General features: G+C 36.4%; 4 protein-coding genes and 1 pseudogene across 9 annotated transcripts; 3 read left to right on the top strand and 2 right to left on the bottom strand.

Annotated features, from left to right (window-relative positions):
• The first annotated feature begins 975 nt into the window (after positions 1–975).
• Positions 976–8,190, top strand: LOC103843080 (factor of DNA methylation 4). Of its 2 annotated transcripts, none has more exons than XM_009119780.3 (7): positions 976–1,107; positions 5,413–6,625; positions 6,717–6,898; positions 6,979–7,047; positions 7,129–7,407; positions 7,514–7,723; positions 7,798–8,190. In XM_009119780.3, exons 1-7 carry the CDS (start codon positions 976–978, stop codon positions 8,032–8,034), a joined length of 2,322 nt encoding a protein of 773 aa, XP_009118028.3. In that variant the 3' UTR covers positions 8,035–8,190. The 2 variants fall into 2 exon arrangements, with proteins under 2 accessions (XP_009118028.3, XP_033134906.1); XM_033279015.1 differs by lacking the exon at positions 976–1,107 and adding an exon at positions 4,564–4,705 and having other exon boundaries at positions 5,411–6,625.
• On the top strand, positions 1,335–3,419 carry LOC103843198 (F-box/FBD/LRR-repeat protein At1g13780). 3 transcript variants are annotated; one of them, XM_033279022.1, is made up of 4 exons: positions 1,335–1,553; positions 1,687–2,795; positions 2,882–3,218; positions 3,320–3,419. In XM_033279022.1, exons 2-3 carry the CDS (start codon positions 1,701–1,703, stop codon positions 3,188–3,190), a joined length of 1,404 nt encoding a protein of 467 aa, XP_033134913.1. In that variant the 5' UTR covers positions 1,335–1,553; positions 1,687–1,700; the 3' UTR covers positions 3,191–3,218; positions 3,320–3,419. The 3 variants fall into 3 exon arrangements, with proteins under 3 accessions (XP_033134913.1, XP_033134914.1, XP_018510377.2); XM_033279023.1 differs by having other exon boundaries at positions 2,882–3,211; positions 3,313–3,371; XM_018654861.2 differs by having other exon boundaries at positions 2,882–3,383.
• Positions 1,401–15,653, top strand: LOC117127946 (annotated as a pseudogene).
• Positions 8,161–9,894, bottom strand: LOC103843079 (cytochrome P450 71B29). The gene is made up of 2 exons (XM_009119778.2): positions 8,974–9,894; positions 8,161–8,894 (listed from the first exon to the last, which is right to left on the bottom strand). Exons 1-2 carry the CDS (start codon positions 9,853–9,855, stop codon positions 8,307–8,309), a joined length of 1,470 nt encoding a protein of 489 aa, XP_009118026.1. The 5' UTR covers positions 9,856–9,894; the 3' UTR covers positions 8,161–8,306.
• Positions 10,478–17,325, bottom strand: LOC103843083 (cytochrome P450 71B28). 3 transcript variants are annotated; one of them, XM_009119782.3, is made up of 2 exons: positions 16,363–17,300; positions 10,478–11,148 (listed from the first exon to the last, which is right to left on the bottom strand). In XM_009119782.3, the coding sequence occupies exons 1-2, from the start codon at positions 17,242–17,244 to the stop codon at positions 10,561–10,563; spliced, it is 1,470 nt and encodes a 489-aa protein (XP_009118030.1). In that variant the 5' UTR covers positions 17,245–17,300; the 3' UTR covers positions 10,478–10,560. The 3 variants fall into 3 exon arrangements, with proteins under 3 accessions (XP_009118030.1, XP_033134912.1, XP_009118031.2); XM_033279021.1 differs by having other exon boundaries at positions 11,137–11,275; positions 16,351–17,325; XM_009119783.3 differs by lacking the exon at positions 10,478–11,148 and adding an exon at positions 15,380–16,116 and having other exon boundaries at positions 16,363–17,321.
• Between the last annotated feature and the right edge of the window lie 5 nt (positions 17,326–17,330).

A 17,330-nucleotide genomic window follows, 5' to 3' on the forward strand; every position in this document is an offset into this window, starting at 1 on the left:
AATATATATTTTAACATCTATTTAACTATGTTATTACAATGATGAGACATAGACGATATGATATATCTGGTTTGAGTTTAAAAATGTTGATTTAAATACAAAAATATTTTAAATAAATGTTTTTTTTAAATTAACAAAATATTTGTAACGTTGTTAATGAATTTTTTTATTATAATATATTTAATATTCTGCGCACAAATCAAAATTTAGTTATATATATATATATATATATTAAATTTAATTAAATAATTGATCCACAGTTCATTCGCAGTTAATCCAATAGTCTGGTCTAGTGTCATGTTGATTTTAAAATATTGATTTAAATATTTTTACTTTTTATATTTTTTTGATAATATACATTTTATTCAACTTTGCCAAAATGTTATATGATTTTTGATGTTTTAATGTAAGCATTTTTTTTTTGAGAATTATTATTTTTTGGTAAAATATCTCTTCAAATCAAAAAGTTCATTCAGCTTTTGATTTGAATCATGTGGTCCACATTTGCATAGACAAAAATATTACTAAATAATAAATATGAGAAAAATCAGATGTATTTACTTGTTAGGCGAAATTGATTTGATTCAATAATGTTTTCTAAATATAACTTAACGAATTTCTAAATGAGGTAAAAATGCAGTGACATTTTCTATAATCATGAATATAAATGTTTGATAGATATTGCCTTTTTTAAATCTTATAATAATATATGCGCTATAAAGTTTTATTTTACGAACACTCAATGTCTAGATTTACGAATCTAACAATTACTTTATAAATTTCAACATTAATAATGATGATATATAATATTACCATAAAAAGGATAGTTTTAAGGTTGCTATATAGATTTAAGATTAGTGTATAGTCGAATTAATTATATATATAGTATATCTTCTTTTAAATTCTTACGTAGAATTAAGTTGGTTACAACACAATATTTCCTCTCTGATGTAACTAAAAGACTGAAACTTCTTCATGTTCAAAAGCTTCATGTTTGTTTGCTACTCTGCATATTTCGTCTTCCTCTCCACTCCAACAAGCTTACGTGCGTCTCTCCCATCCCACCTGCTCCCAACTCGTCGCCTTTCCTCTTCGCTCTCCAAAGAGGTTTCGCATCTCTCTCCTCCCGCTTCTTTCCCTTCTTACACTTCTCCTTAAACTGTATCCACAGACATCTGCAAAATTTGTTCTTTTTAAACTGTAACCGCTTCAAACGTATAAATACTAAACGATATCGAAAGTTCCATGAATTACAGTCGTTTCCCATGAATTTTACAATGACATTTAACATGAAGATTTAACCAATAAAAGAAATATTTTTTTGTCAAAAAAATAAAAGAAATATTTATAATATATTCGACAATAAAGATTAAAGACAGCCTTCAATTTCATTTTTGAAACGCTCTCATGGAACCGGAACCGCTTCAACCGTATAAATTCTGAATAATCAGTTCCGTTTTCAGACAAAAAGTTGTCACTTTTCTCTCTCTCTCTCTCTCGCTTTCGATCACTCCCGCCGATACAATCCTCCGGCGGCTCAAAACCAATCCACGGTGAGTTCTTCAGAAACCCAATCCATCGAATCTTTCGTTTCATTTGTAGTCTAAAGTTTTGTGATTTATTAGAGAAACTCTTTCAATCAAAGATTCCTTTTTTATGCTGTTTGTTGTTTGTTGATGCTCTTAGGGTTTCGTTTCGTGATGTCTGGGATGGATCGGATCAGCGAGTTGCCGGAATGTTTGTTAACTCAAATACTCTCATACCTTCCGACAAATCAATCGGTGCAGACAAGTGTTTTGTCCAAGAGATGGGAGAATCTGTATTTAAGCGTTCCCGGTCTTGACTTAAATTGCTCTGTTCTTCCTAATTATGATGCTGATGAAGTGATCTTAAGCTTCTTAAGCTTCATTGACAAGCTTCTCGAGTTTAGCCCTGAGTCAGTTCTGTTTAAAGTCAAGGTTCAGTGCAGAGACACAATGATAGATGGGTTCAGGGATCGGATCGGTATGATGATTGACCGGGGGACACAGCATCTTGATGTTGTGAGCAGTACCCATTGTTTAGAGGACGACAATTTTCACTATCCTATTGTTGATATGATGCCTATGAATCTCTACACGAGCAAGACATTGGTTTACTTAAAGCTCTCCTCTTCTGGACTTATGGATCCTGGTTTTGTTTCCATGCCTTGTCTTAAATTCATGCATCTTGAAGAAGTCAAATGGCGTGTGCATCTGGAGAAGCTTCTCTCAGGGTGTCCTGTTCTTGAGGAGCTGACATTGTCGAGGGATATGGATGATGATTATGCAATTGGGAATGAAGAGTTTATGGTTATGCGTGTGAGGTCTCAGAGCTTGAAGAGGTTTAGTGTGCTGCCGCTTAGGCAGGCAAGGGATTACCATTCCAGAGTGGAATGCACACTTGAGATTGATGCTCCTGGTCTTGAGCATATGAGTCTCGGAGATGATCAGTTTGATAGGATTGTGGTAAAGAACCTGCCTTCTTTGTTGGTGGTTGAGCTTGATATCAAGTTCTTTGTCAAGGTTGGCGTGCTTTTTAATACTTGGGACGTATCAAAGAGCAATGAGATCCGTGATTTTCTCAATGGGATATCGAGTGTTGGACATATGATCATCTCTGGGATGACAGTGCATGCCTTTGAACATTACTCAAAAGCAGGAATCATCCCCAAGTTCAACAACTTGTCCCGTTTACAAGCAGTGTTCCATGGCAAGTTATTGCAGTTTCTGCCAGCCTTTCTTGAGTGTTGCCCCAATCTGAAGCACCTAATCTTGGTAAAAACATTACTGTTGTCCTTATGTTTTTTTTTTATGGATGTGTGTTTTTAAAAACCCAGCTTTTTTTTTTGTGTTGTTTACAGAAGGTTCTTTATCCAGAGGAGATGGATGAGGGATTGGAACTCACAGATGTTCCACGGTGTGTCTCAACGACTCTTGAGTGTGTTGAGATTCAAGAAAAATTACAGTGGGAGGAAGGGAAGATGAAAGCAACAAGTTACTTTCTTGGAAACTCAGCAGTACTGAAGAAACTCATTCTGAGCCCCACAGCTTATGATCCTCGAGATGTTCTGGAATCAGAAATATGGGAGAAGGTTAATAAACTCACAAAACGTTCTACAGGATGTGAAATTATCATTCGAGCCATGAAGGAGGAGGTCGTTATCATTTGATGAGTCTTCTTCTTAGTTCTGGTTGGATTCATTTTTACCATTGGTGCTGATACAAGTTCATATTCAGTATGACTCTGCAATCTTCTCTTCCTTTTCTTTTCCAAAAGTCCTAACCTCAGTTTGTTGGATGTCTTTTGGATAAATGATGATCTTGCATTCCCATAAAATTTCAGTTTGGTTACTCTTGGTTTTATATGTTTTACGTCTATAAAAAATTAGGTATTATGCAGCTCACTTTAAAAAAAAATAGATTTTCACCCGCACGAAATATTTAATATTTTTTTAATGTCTGATTAATTATGCTATTACACGATAAAAAATATTACATAGACGATCTGATATGCAACAGTGCAACATATTACACGATAAGAAATATTTACATAGTTTAAATAAACATTTTTAAAAAATTAACAAAACACTTGCAACGTTGTTAATGAAAATTTCATCAGCACTTAAAAGCGCAGATAAAAATTTAACTATATATTAAAATTTATTAAACTATTGACCTATAGTCCCATTCACGGTTAACCCAATAGTCTGGTTTGTCGGGTTGAATTAAAAATATTAATTTAAATATTTTTAATTTTTTTATAATATACATTTTTATTCAACTTTACCAAAAATGATATATGATTTATGGTTTAACGTAATCATTTTTTTCTTGTGAATTGTTATTTTTTGTAAAATATTTCTTCAAATCAAATGGTTCATTCAACTTTTGATTTGAATCGTGTGGCCCATATTTACAAAATATTATATATATAATAAATATAAGAAAAATCAGATGTATTTATTTGTTAGGCGAAATTAATTTGATTCAAAAATGTTTTCTAAATATACCTTAACGAATTTCTAAATGAAGTAAAAATACAGTGACATTTTCTAAAATCATGAACATAAATGTTTGATAGATATTTGCCTTTTTTAAATCTTACAATAATAATTGCGCTATAAAGTTTTATTTTACGAACACAATATGTCTAGATTTACGATCTAACAATTACTTTATAAATTTCAACATTAATAATGATGATATATAATATTACCATAAAAATGATAGTTTTAAGGTTGCTATATAGATTTAAGATTAGTGTATAGTCGAATTAATTATATATATAGTATATCTTCTTTTAAATTCTTACGTAGAATTAAGTTGGTTTCAACATAATATTTCCGTTTTAATAAGATAGATTTTTTTCGTACGAATATCTCAATAGAAATTATAACTAAACTATGAATAAAAACATAGAAAATAGAACAACTCCAGTTCAACTCCGGTATGGAAGCGTTAGACCGAATCAAAGCAAATTCAATTCCAGTTAAGACAACTGAGATTGGTTTGGTTTGGTCTACAAAGACCATTCCTATGCACGCGCTAGAGGATTAAGCCACACAATCGACGTGTTTGTTTGCTACTCTGCATATTTCGTCTTCCTCTCCACTCCAACAAGCTTACGTGCGTCTCTCCCATCCCACCTGCTCCCAACTCGTCGCCTTCCTCTTCGCTCTCCAAAGGTTTCGCATCTCTCTCCTCCCGCTTCTTTCCCTTACACTTCTCCTTAAACTGTATCTACAGACATCTGCAAAATTTGTTCTTTCTGAATTTTTTTTTATGGGTTTCATTTCGTTTCGTTGATTTACGAGTTTACAGTTTTGAGCTCTGTAGAAGAGTAAAGACCTCAACTTTTCTGATCTTCTCTTTTAGTTAGCGAAATGTCGTTGGATTTGAGTTAGGGTTTTGTGTTCTGTAGCTCAGTCTCACTAAAGTTGGTGTCTTTATGATCCCCTGGGTTGTTTCTTACTCTGATCTTTCCAAAGATGTGAACTTTTAGTAAGTTTATGTAACTGGGTTAGTGAATCTCAGGTTCTGAATGGGTCTTGTGTGTTCTGTAGCTCAGTCTTACTAAAGTTCGTGTCTTTATGATGTTCTCTGTTGTTTTCTTACTCTGAGCTTTGTAGAGGAGTAAAAACGTCAACTTTTTTCATGATCTTCTCTTTTGGGTAACGAAAATGTCGTTGGATTTGAGTTAGGGTTTTCTCTGAGCTCAGTCTCTACTAAATTTCATGTGTTTGTAACTTCCCTGTGTCGTTCTTCTTCGTCTAAGCTTTCAAAAGATGTAAACTTTTAGTAGGTTTATGTGAATTTCAGGTATAAGGTTCAGTGATTAGTGTTAATTATATATGTATTTATACCAAGTTCCTTTGCATCTTTGTGGTTGCAGGTTGCAATGTATTCAAGAAGAGAGCTGGATGATTTGGAGTACAGATACTACTCTGAAATGAAAGATGGAACTCGCAAGGTCAAGATCTCTGACTCTCTCTTCAGGTGTCCCTTCTGCTACTTAGACCGCAAGCGTGATTACAACTTTGACGACTTGCTTCGTCATGCTTACAACATCAGCGGTAGTTCCCGCACTAAGGATGGGCGAGAGATAGCTAGACATCTCGCACTTGAGAGATACATGAAGAAGTATCTCCGCCCTCTGGAAAGACCATCATCAGATGTCTCTTCTCTTCATACAGAGGTGTTAACCGGAAGCTGGATAACAGCAGGCTCATCAAGCTCTGCTGCAGGGGAAGTGAATAGCAGCGTTGTCAAATCCAGTTCACCATGTATCGCTGAAGCTGAACCTATGTCTGTCTCAGGAGGAGATGATCCTGTACCAAGCGGTGAAGAAAGACAGATGTTTTCTCCTAAACACAACTCCTCTTTGAGCAACCAAGACAATACACACCCTTCCAAAAGAGCTTGCCTCACTGCTGGTGGTAAAGAGGGAGAAGAACCTGTCCAACAGAGTGGTCTCAGCCATGGTGCTCCAAGATATCCTCAGAGGCGTGATCCTTTGGCTGCTCGTAATGATGGTCTGATGTTTGTGCATCCATGGAAAGGGATCTTGGCCAACATCAGTAGAACTTTTAGTGAGAAGACAAGGAAGTTCGCTGGCGAGAGTGGAAGCAAAATTAGGGAAGAGTTTGTTAGCAAAGGGTTCAATCCCCACAAAGTGGAGCCACTGTGGAACGGCAGAGTTGGTTTCACAGGTTTTGCGATTGTTTACTTTGGTAAAGACTGGGAAGCTTACAGAAACGCCACCATGTTTGAGAAGCACTTTGAAGTCAATCAGTGTGGGAAGAGAGACTATGATTCTGCACGTGATCGTGGCGAAGAGCTTTACGGTTGGATAGCAAAAAGGGAGGACTACTACTCGAGAACTGTAGTTGGAGACCACCTCAGGAAGCAAGGGGACTTGGTGACTGTTTCTGGAAAAGAGGCAGAGCAACAAAGAAGGGCATTCACGCTTGTCTCCAACTTGGAAAACACACTCGAGACCAAAAGCACTAACCTTGAAGAAATAGAGAGCAAGTACAAAGAAACCAGTACAGAGCTTCAGAGGAGTATGAAAGAGAAGGATGAAATGATCAACGCTCATAATGAAAGTATGTTTTTTCTCTCTCTCTTACTTACTGATGAAATTAAATTAGTATTCTCAAGCTTAATTTGTTTTTTAACTAATTTTTCAATGTTTAGAGATGAGTAGCATGCAGCAAAAGGCGCGTGATTATTTGGCGAGTGTGAAAAATGAACATGAAAAGGCAGCTCAGCATCTGGAAGCTCAAAGGAAAGAGTTTGAAGAGAGGGAGAGATATCTTGATAAATGTCAAACGCTGAACAAAACTGAGCGACGAAAGCTTCAATGGCAAAAACAGAAGGTAATGTTCAACATCCTTTGTACAATCCCTTTTTCTTTGTTAAAGTTTTCGCAATGAAATCTTTTAAATTGATTTGTCAGAACTTAATGGCTACTGAAGAGCAAAACAAAGCTGATGAAGAAATGACGAGATTGGCTAAACAGCAACAGGTATAGGCTTTTTCTTTTATTGCATGGATAATGTTGAAGTTGCAGTGTCTGTTTTGATTTGCTGGCTGTTTGTTTTGGCAGAGGGAGAAAGATGAGTTACGTGAGAGAGTCAAAAAGCTGGAGAAAAAACTAGATGATGAGCTGGCATTGGAGCTGGAGATAGAGAGAATGAGGGGTGGGCTGCAGGTGATGGGACACATGGAAGATCCTGATATGAAGGAAGAGATAGAAAAGACAAAGGAAAAACTAAAGGAGAAAGAAGAGGAGTCAGAGTTCCAAGAGTCACTCTATCAAGCTCTTGTTGTTAAACATGGCTACACTAACGACGAGCTTCAGGATGCTCGCAAGGCGTTTATCAGAGTAAGCAATTCTCATCCTCTCTCGCTGTGTCTTTCTTCCTGTAAGGGGAAGAAGTGCTTTGCCATTTGATGTTATGATACTAACCACGTTTAAGCTATGTGTGCAGTCAATGCAAGAGTTGACCTTACGTGGTCAGATCTCTGTGAAGAGAATGGGAGCTTTGGATGAGAAACCTTTCCAAAAACTAACTAAAGAGAGATATCCAGCAGAAGAGGCTGATGTAGAAGCAGCAAAGCTTTGTTCCTTATGGGACAACCACTTGAGAGACTCGGCTTGGCATCCGATTAAGGTCGTCCTAATAGACGGAAACCACAAGGTAACAACAATACAATTCAATACACCTCCTTTTCTCTCTCTCTCTTAAACAATGCTGTATACAAATTTTGGCAGGAGGTGCTGAATGAAGAGGATGAGAAGCTGCAGGAACTGAAGAAAGAGCTGGGGGATGAAGTGTTTGAAGCTGTGACACAAGCGCTGATGGAGAGGAACGAGTACAATGGAAGTGGAAGGTACATAGTGCCTGAGCTTTGGAACTTCAAAGAAGGAAGAAAAGCGACTCTCAAAGAAGGTGTGGTTTATCTGATGAAGTTGTGGACGCACCTCAAGCCAAAGCCCAAGCGTAAGTAACAACTTGAAACCGTGTTTGTTGCTAATAAGTTGATACTCGTATATTAAGACTTACGTGAGTTTTTATGATTTATATTCCACAAGAGTAGAGAGACAGTTGTTAAGGTGAGTTCTTGGACGCAGATATTTAATCTATGTGCTTAGTTTATGACTTCATTCCCCTGAATTACATATAACAAGCAGCTACTTAAAAAGATAGTTTCTAGTGAAAGTTTGAGCTTAATGTAACAAAACGTGTTACACAAGAAATGAAAAACACATTTATCAGATTTTCAATGGCGAATAACTTGAACGAGGTCAAGAGCAACATCGTTGTCTTTAATGATCCTCTCAGCTTCTACCTCTTCCGGCAATCCCCAATCGAAGAAGTAAAGTAAATTTAACAACCCTAATTCAACAAGTGTGATTCCCATTGCCATCCCTGGACAGATTCTCCGACCAGAACCAAACGGTAAAAGCTCAAAGTTCAATCCCTTGTAATCTACAGAACTGTCGAGAAACCTGTCAGGGTTAAACTCATCAGGGTTTGTCCAGAGTTTTGGATCTCGTGCAATCGCGTAGACATTGATCATGATCTGAGTTTTGGTGGGAATGTCGTAGCCTTGGATCTTGACTTGAGCTATTGTCTCTCTTGGGAGCAAAAATGGAACTGCTGGGTGCAATCTGAATACCTCTTTAACCACAAGCTTGAAGTAATGAAGCTTTGTGAGATCTTGTTCTGTGATTCTCTCCTTATTGTCTTCTAGGTTTGTCTGAATCTCGTCTTGGACTTTCTTCATCACTCTAGGGTTTCTGATTAGTTCCGTCATTGCCCATATCATTGTGAAGGCGCTTGTGCTAACCCCTGCAATAAATATGTCCTGGTAATAAAAGATACCGTGAGTCACAAGTCTTTGACAAATCTTTCCCAAAATAGAAACAAAAAAAAAAAAACATTACCGAGATCATTCCTTTCAGATGATCCGTGGTGAGCTTGAACGAGTCTCCATCTCTCTCTTGCTCCATCATATCGATCATCACGTTGATTATACCATACCTCTCTACATCTCTTCTCACAGGCCTTAGATGATCATTGAGAATGTTCTGAAAGAAAGTGTCAAGCTCCGAGAAAACATGATCCAATCTCTTGTTCTGACCAGAGATCCAGTCCATGAATCTACCGATCCCTCCCGGGAAAAAGTCAGAGAACATAGAAGTCATCTCGAGTATCTCAGACTTGTGCACAAGATCCACGATGCTATCTTCATCTATGAACTCACACTCATGTAGATTTATCCCAAACGCGATCCTACATACAATACTTCCAACTAATGCGTGAAGGGTTCTCTTCAGACTTACCAGAGATCGCTTCGAAGCAGAGTCCATCAGTTTCTTGACCAACAAGTCATTCTCTTCCTCTCTTATATACCTAAAAGAGTGAAACTTTTTTGTGGTGAAGAGCTCGATCACTGAGAGCTTTCGCATCGCCTTCCATTCTTCGCCGTACGGAGCGAATCCGATGTCTTTAAAGTTGTAAGAGATCTTTCTTGTCCCTTCTGTCTCTGGTCGGCTACAACAGTCTAGGTCGTGGATCTTGAGTACTTCCTCTGCTGCTTCTTTAGATGAGATCACCACCACGGGAACGAAGCCGAAACGCATAAGCATCACTGGTCCGTAAGTTTGGGAGAGGTTCCTGGGAGGTAGCTCATGGAGTTGGTGTAAGTTTCCGATGATCGGAAGCTTCTTTGGTCCCGGAGGCAGATTCCATTTCGAAGGTTTGAAAATTTTCAAGAAGATTAAGAAAAGAGGTAAGAGGAAAAAGAGACAGAGGAACATTGCCATTTTCGTTGCTCTGTCTTTTTTTTTTGTTTCTTCTGTAGGTTTTTGTTATACTAAGTTGAAGAATTTAACAATTTATTTATACATAGTTACTATATATCTTACAATAAATATGGGTATTTTGCTAATAATTGTAGATGATCCAAAAGTAATATCGATTAAAATAAAGAAACCAGGCCGACAAAAACAAAATAAAGAAACCACAACTCTTACGTGTTCTAGAGGTGGATTCATGATTGACACGAATCAATCTTCGAATATATAGAAAAATCCAAAACCAATCTTGATATAAAATGACCTAAAGGGTAAAGTCAACTGTTTCTTTCACTAGTGCAAGTTAATTGTATATATTAATATAAAACCATTTTATTTTTTATTACCAAGTGTTAATTATTCTAAAGTTCAGTTTTATACTTTTATAGTTTATTGTAATCTTATTGAGAATTTAATAAGCAGATTTTGCATAAAGGCCTTGTTCTACGTTTTCTACAAATGTTGACTACAAAGCTGACCTTCTCCTTCTAACTAATTATATGCACTTAGAGATTTATAATGAAATTGATAAATAGAAGAGTATCATAAGGTTTACTATTCTTAATACTTAAAAGGTCACTCTAGTTGATGTAAAAAAAAGCGTCTCCAGTTTAGAACCAAGCTTAATATAGCACAAACATTTAATAACCCATATCTAAGCCAAAAACCAAATATTTAGTGAAGAACAACTTGAACTAGGTCAAGAGCAACTTCATCTCCGGTGGTGATCTTCTTGGCTGCTTCTTTCTCCGGCAATCCCCAGTCAAAGAAATAAAGCAAGTTCAAAAGTCCAAACTCAACAATGACAATCCCCATCGCCATCCCTGGACAGATTCTCCGACCAGAACCAAACGGTGAAAGCTCAAAGTTTAGTCCCCTATAATCTATTGAACTATCTACAAACCTATCGGGATCAAACTCATCAGGATTTTTCCACACGTTCGGGTCACGTGCTATCGCGTACGCATTGATCAAGATCTGTGTCTTTTTGGGAATATCATAGCCTTGGATCTTGATGTGAGACATTGTCTCTCTCGGTAGCAAAAGTGGAGCTGCTGGGTGTAACCTAAATATCTCCTTCACCATTAGCTTAAAGTAGTGAAGCTTGTTTAGATCTTCTTCTGTGAGACTCTCTTTCTTGTCTCCAAGTGTTGTCCGAATCTCATCTTGTACTTTTTTCATCACTCTAGAGTTTCTGATCAACTCAGTCATTGCCCATATCATTGTTGATGCGCTTGTGCTAACCCCTGCTAGAAATATATCCTGACATAACACAAAATCATGTTACACATGAACGTCTTAAATTGTAATAATATTTAGAATCGTTTGTACTATTTTTTTATAGTTTGCAATACCATATACTTATCCAGGTAATAATATTTAGTTTTTTTTTATATTATTACCGATATCATTCCTTTGAGATGATCCGTGGTGATCTTGCAAGAGTCTTGTCATATCATCTTAAGTTCGACATGGGGAGATCAATTGAGAAACTTTTGGTCTTTCTTACTGGCCCGTGAATGGACTTCAGGGTGGATTATCATTGACCAGCTGTCGGAATTTTTTTTAATGCACCCTTGTGAGTTCATGTTGTGGCTTAGAAGCACGGACGGAGACAGTCAAAAGAGAGTGTTTTTTGTGATGTTTATGGGGTCATTCTTTCACAAAGAGGTATGTACTACTAGCTGATGTTTTTATAATTTACAAGTGATGTTTTGATGTATTTGTATTTTGCTTGCGGAGGTGATCGGTTGAGTTATAACGATAGAAAATTTATTGAAGAGATTATTTTGTACAATTTTTTATTTAGTTGTAAGAGATATAACTTTAAAATATATTGATACATCATTATTTTTTTCTACACTTTGTTTTAGAAAATAAGATTTTTACAAAAAAAAATTTAGTTTTTGATATAGCTTTAAATATTTGACTATTTTTCACACTGCGTAAATCATTAATTGAATTACCGTTTAATCTTTACATATATGAATAATGATGACAACTTCACTATCGAAACACTTGAATCGATTTACGCTTATTCTTATACATTTTGACTGTTAATAACCCTTTTATGATAAAAACACTTGTAATGTTATCTTATGATATTTCCTTTTTTTTTTCCGATGGCATATAACATGAAATATAACCAACATAAAGTTTTATCTTACTAAAAGAAATATTTGATAAGTTGACAAAAAAAAGAAAAGAAATATTTGATATACAATAAAGACATGCTTTATTTATGAAACACGCTCTTTTGAAGATGGAATCGGAACCGCTGCGAACGTATAAATACTAAACGCTCGAGTACTTCGTTCTACACCAAAAAGTTTAAAACTTTTCTCTCTCGCCTTCGAACCCAATCTCAAGGTAATTGATTAGAGAAACTCAACGCCTAGGGTTCGATCAAGATATCTCTTTTTCTTTTTTTTTTTTATCTTATGCTGTTTGTTTGCTATTAGGGTTTCGTCTCGTGATGTCTGGGCGAGATAGAATCAGCGAATTGCCGGATTGTTTGCTAACTCAAATACTCTCATACGTTTCGACAAAACAATCGGTGGAGACAAGTGTTTTGTCCAAGAGATGGGAGAATCTGTATCTAAGCGTTCCCGTTCTTGACTTAGACTGCTCTTCTGTTCCGTACGATGCAGACCAAGTGTTCTTAAGCTTCATTGACAAGCTTCTCGAGTTTAGCCCTGAGTCAATCCTATTTAAAGTCAAGGTTAAGTGCAGAGACACGATGATACGCGGGTTCAGGGATCGGATCGGTACAATGATTGACCGGGGGGCACAGCATCTTGATATTGACAGCAGCAACTGTATTTGTTATATAGATGGGTTCAGATATTGGATCGGTAACTATTATTTAGAGGAGGACAATCTTCACTACTCTCCTTTTGACATGATGCCTATGAATCTCTTCACGAGCAAGACATTGGTTACTTGAAGCTCACGTCTTCTGGTCTTAGGGATCCTGCAGGTTTTGTTTACATGCCTTGTCTTAAATTCATGCATCTCGAACAAGTTGTATGGGATACGCATCTGGACACGGTTATCTCAGGGTGCCCTGTTCTTGAGGAGCTGACCTTGTTGAGGGATCCGCATGATAAATATAAGGCTTTGCTAGTTAGGACTCAGAGCTTGAAGAGGTTTCGTCTGCTGCCGCTTAGGAACGGATACGTCCGTTCGAGAGTGAAATGCACGCTTGAGATTGATACTCCGGGGCTAGAGTATATGAGCCTAGGAGATGATCATATTGATAGCATTGTGGTAAAGAACCTGACTTCTTTGTTGGTGGTTGAGCTTGATATCAAGTTTGTTGCCGGGTTTGCCGTGCATTTTGATACTTGGAACTTGACAAAGAGAAGTGAAATAATCAGTGATTTTCTCAATGGGATATCGAGTGTAAGACATATGATCATCATCTCTGCCAAAACAGTGCAGGCCTTTGATCATTACTCAAAAGCAGGAATGATTCCAAAGTTCAACAACTTGTCCTGTTTACAAGCAGTGTTCCGTAGCTACTTGTTACAGTTTCTCCCAGCCTTTCTTCAGTGTTGCCCCAATCTGAAACACCTACTCTTGGTAAAGCCATCTTCTTCTTATGTTTTTTTTTTATGGATATGTGTATTATTGAAAACTCAGCAGGTTTTTTGTGTGTGTGTGTGTGTGTGTATACAAAAGGTTGTTCATTCAGGGAAGATGGATGAGGGATTGAAACTCACAGATGTGCCGCGGTGTGTGTCATCAACTCTTGAGTGCGTTGAAATACAAGAAAAACTTGAATTGGAGGAAGGGAAGATGAAAGCAACAAGTTACTTTCTTGGAAACTCAGCAGTGCTGAAGAAACTCATTCTGAGCCCCACAGCTTATGATCCTCGAGATGTTCTGGAATCAGAGATATGGGAGAAGGTTAATAAACTCAAAAAACGTTCTCCAGGATGTGAAATTATCATCCGAGCCATGGAGGAGGATTAACGTTATCATTTGATTAATCTTCTTCTTAGTTTTGTTTGGATTACTTGACTATTGCTGCTGATGCAAGTTCCTTCATAGTAGTCTTAGTTTTTTCAAAAAAAAAAAAGGTTCCTTCATAGTCAGTTCTCTTTTCCTTTTTTCAAAAGTCCAAATCTCAGTTTCTTGGGTGTCTTTTAGATAAAAATGATGATCTTGCATTCCCTTAAGCTTGGTTTATATGTTTTATACATTTAAATATCCAATATATTTTTAAATACTTTTGATATAAAGAAATCAATCTTGAATATATAGAAAATCCAAAACCAATCTTGATATAAAATGACCTAAAGGGTAAATCAACTTTTTCTTTCACTAGTGCAAGTTAAATGTATATATTAATATAAAAAACCTTTTTTTATTACCAAGTGTTAATTATTCTAAATTCAGTTTTAAACTTATATAGTTTATTGTAATCTTATTGAGAATTTAATAATCAGATTTTGCATAAAGACCTTGTTCTACGGGGTGTTATTGGTTTACGTATTTTAATGGATTTGAAAACTTAAACCAAATTCAGTGTTATTGGTTTTATGATTTTAAAATCTATATTTAAATCTAGTGTTATTGGTTTTATGATTTTAAAACAAATTTCAAAATCTAGTATTATTCAAAAGCAAAGATTTATTTAAGGATTTGATTTGAAATTGGATTTGAGTGGATTTATGCATGTTTTTAAAGTAAAAATATAAAGGAACAAATATTGAGTTCAACCTTGTTATTTTGATTGGATTTGTAATATATTTTTTCCAGTTCTTACGTTTGGACAAGTTTTCACGCTTTCTATTTGTCAACCCCGTCAATATCCCAAAACCTATGTATTCAGTCAATATATTATTATCATGTTCAACATTACCTTCTTCTCTCTGGGTAACAAATGAATTCTCAACTTGTTCAATTTATAATCACCGGCAATAGTTCAAAGTTTTGATTTATATTCTCTTGTATGTAATTAACTAGCTTTGGACCTTCCTAACTATTACCTTGTCACTTTCCAACTCTAACCAACAAAAATTAGTATATTCAAACGATTTCTCTGTCCCAAAACATTTTTCCTCATGAACTAGTAAGGTCATTATTTAGGTCTAGTTACAATTCACCTATTTTGAATTATTAAAATACATCAAAGTCTCGTCCCACTTAATTGTAATAGCCCGTTGCTTACTCGTAATAACCCGTTGCTTACTCGATTGGATCCATTTTATTGATCCATTTTATTGATTCAATCTAGTTACTTGCTCGATTGAATCCATTTTATTGATAATAACAATTCACCTATTTTGATTTTGAAACTCATATAAATTATTTCTAAATCCACTTGTTTGATTTTTAAAATCTTGGATTTACCAAAGATTTTTAAATCTAAAGATGATTTGTAAATCCATTAAAATACTAGAACCAATAACCCCTACTACGTTTTCTACAAATGTTGACTAAAAAGTTGACCTTGTCCTTCTAACTAATTATAAGTACTTAGAGATTTATAATGAAATTGATAAATAGAAGATTATCATAAGGTTTACTATTCTTTATACTTAAAACTTAAAGGTGTCTCTAGTTCAGAATCAAGCTTAATATAGCACAAACATTTGATAACCCATATCTAAGAAGTTGCCAAAAACCAAATATTTAGGGCAGAATAACTTGAACGAGGTCAAGAGCAACTTCATCTCCGGTGGTGATCTTCTTGGCTGGTTCTTTCTCCGGCAATCCCCAGTCGAAGAAATAAAGCAAGTTTAAAAGTCCAAACTCAACAATGACAATCCCCATCGCCATCCCTGGACAGATTCTCCGACCGGAACCAAACGGTAAAAGCTCAAAGTTTAATCCCCTGTAATCTACTGAACTATCTACAAACCTATCAGGATCAAACTCATCAGGGTTTTTCCACACATTTGGATCACGTGCTATGGCGTAAGCGTTGATCAAGATCTGTGTCTTTTTGGGAATATCATAGCCTTGGATCTTGATGTGAGACATTGTCTCTCTCGGTAGCAAAAGTGGAGCTGCTGGGTGTAACCTAAATATCTCCTTGACCATTAGCTTAAAGTAGTGAAGTTGGTTCAAATCTTCTTCTGTGAGTCTCTCCTTCTTGTCCCCAAGCGTTGTCCTAATCTCATCTTGTACTTTCTTCATCACTCTAGGGTTTCTGATCAACTCAGTCATTGCCCATATCATTGTGGATGCGCTTGTGCTTACCCCTGCTAGAAATACGTCCTGGCATAACACATGTTACAAATAAATGTTCTAAATTGTAATAGTATTTATATCGTTAATATGAGAAACTTTTTTTTTTTTTAATATGAGAAACTCTTAGTAATAAAAACATGGAAATATTAAGCATTATCATCAATATCAATATCATCAATAAGAAAAACCTTTCGCTTCTTATCCAAAACTTGTAATAACATAATTATCCAGTTTTAAATAAAATTTATAATAATATCTAATTTTTATTATTACCGATATCATTCCTTTGAGATGATCTGTGGTGATCTTGAAAGAGTCTTGCTTCCTCATCATATCTATCATCACATCGATAATATCAGAACCCTCTTGTACCCTTCTCCCAGGCTTAAGATGATCATCGAGAACATTCTGAAAGAACGTGTCGAGTTCCGAGAAAGCATTCTCTAGTCTCTTTGTCTGACCAGTGAACAAATCTATGAGTTCACCGATTCTTCCGGGAAACAAGTCAGAGAACATAGAAGTTCTCGTGAGCAGCTCAGACCTTTGCACAAGATCAGCTATACCATCTTCATCGATGAACTCACTTTCATGTAGATTCTGCCCTAGCCCTACTCTACAGACAATACTCCCGACTAGCGTATAAAGGGTTTTCTTCAGACTCACCAGAGATTCACTCGAAGCAGATTCAGAGAGTTTCTTGACCAGCAAGTCATTCTCTTCCTCTCTAACATACCTAAAGTACTGAATCTTTTTCGAGCTGAAGAGCTCCACCACCGAGAGCTTTCTCATGGCCCTCCACTCCTCACCGTAAGGAGCAAACCCGATGTCTTTGGAGTTGTAAGAGATCATTCTGATCCCGGCAGTCTCTGGTCGGTTACAACACTCAAGATCGTGAGTCTTGAGCACTTCCTCTGCTGCTTCTTTTGATGAGATCACGACCATGGGGACGAATCCGAAGCGGAGGTGTACTACTGGTCCGTACTTTTGGGAGAGGTTCCTACGGTTCCTGGGATGTAACTCTCCGCGTTGGTGTAAGTTTCCGATGATCGGAAGCTTCGGCGGGCCCGGAGGAAGATTCCATTTCGAGGGTTGGAGTTTTCTGAAGAAGATAAAGATAAGAGGTAAGAGGCAGAGGAAACAGAGAGAGATTGACATGTTCCGTCGTGTCCTGTTTATGTTTCTTTCAGTCTTTTGTATTTTAATTGAAGAGCTTAACCACTACTCCATTATAAAATTGCTAA

This window comes from Brassica rapa, chromosome A09 (assembly GCF_000309985.2).
Source record: "Brassica rapa cultivar Chiifu-401-42 chromosome A09, CAAS_Brap_v3.01, whole genome shotgun sequence".
NCBI classification, from domain to species: Eukaryota; Viridiplantae; Streptophyta; class Magnoliopsida; order Brassicales; family Brassicaceae; genus Brassica; species Brassica rapa.

Bases quoted from the DNA above. Each gene is read 5' to 3' on its own strand.
- LOC103843080 (XM_009119780.3), top strand. From the start codon at position 976: ATGTTCAAAAGCTTCATGTTTGTTTGCTACTCTGCATATTTCGTCTTC. The intron at 1,108-5,412 runs GTTTCGCATCTC...TTGTGGTTGCAG, and splicing joins CCTCTTCGCTCTCCAAAGAG to GTTGCAATGTATTCAAGAAG. The intron at 7,724-7,797 runs GTAACAACAATA...AAATTTTGGCAG, and splicing joins TAATAGACGGAAACCACAAG to GAGGTGCTGAATGAAGAGGA.
- LOC103843083 (XM_009119782.3), bottom strand. From the start codon at position 17,244: ATGTCAATCTCTCTCTGTTTCCTCTGCCTCTTACCTCTTATCTTTATC. The intron at 11,149-16,362 runs GTAATAATAAAA...GTGTTATGTCAG, and splicing joins ATCTCAAAGGAATGATATCG to GATATATTTCTAGCAGGGGT.
- LOC103843079 (XM_009119778.2), bottom strand. From the start codon at position 9,855: ATGGCAATGTTCCTCTGTCTCTTTTTCCTCTTACCTCTTTTCTTAATC. The intron at 8,895-8,973 runs GTAATGTTTTTT...TTTTATTACCAG, and splicing joins ATCTGAAAGGAATGATCTCG to GACATATTTATTGCAGGGGT.
- LOC103843198 (XM_033279022.1), top strand. From the start codon at position 1,701: ATGTCTGGGATGGATCGGATCAGCGAGTTGCCGGAATGTTTGTTAACT. The intron at 2,796-2,881 runs GTAAAAACATTA...TGTTGTTTACAG, and splicing joins ATCTGAAGCACCTAATCTTG to AAGGTTCTTTATCCAGAGGA.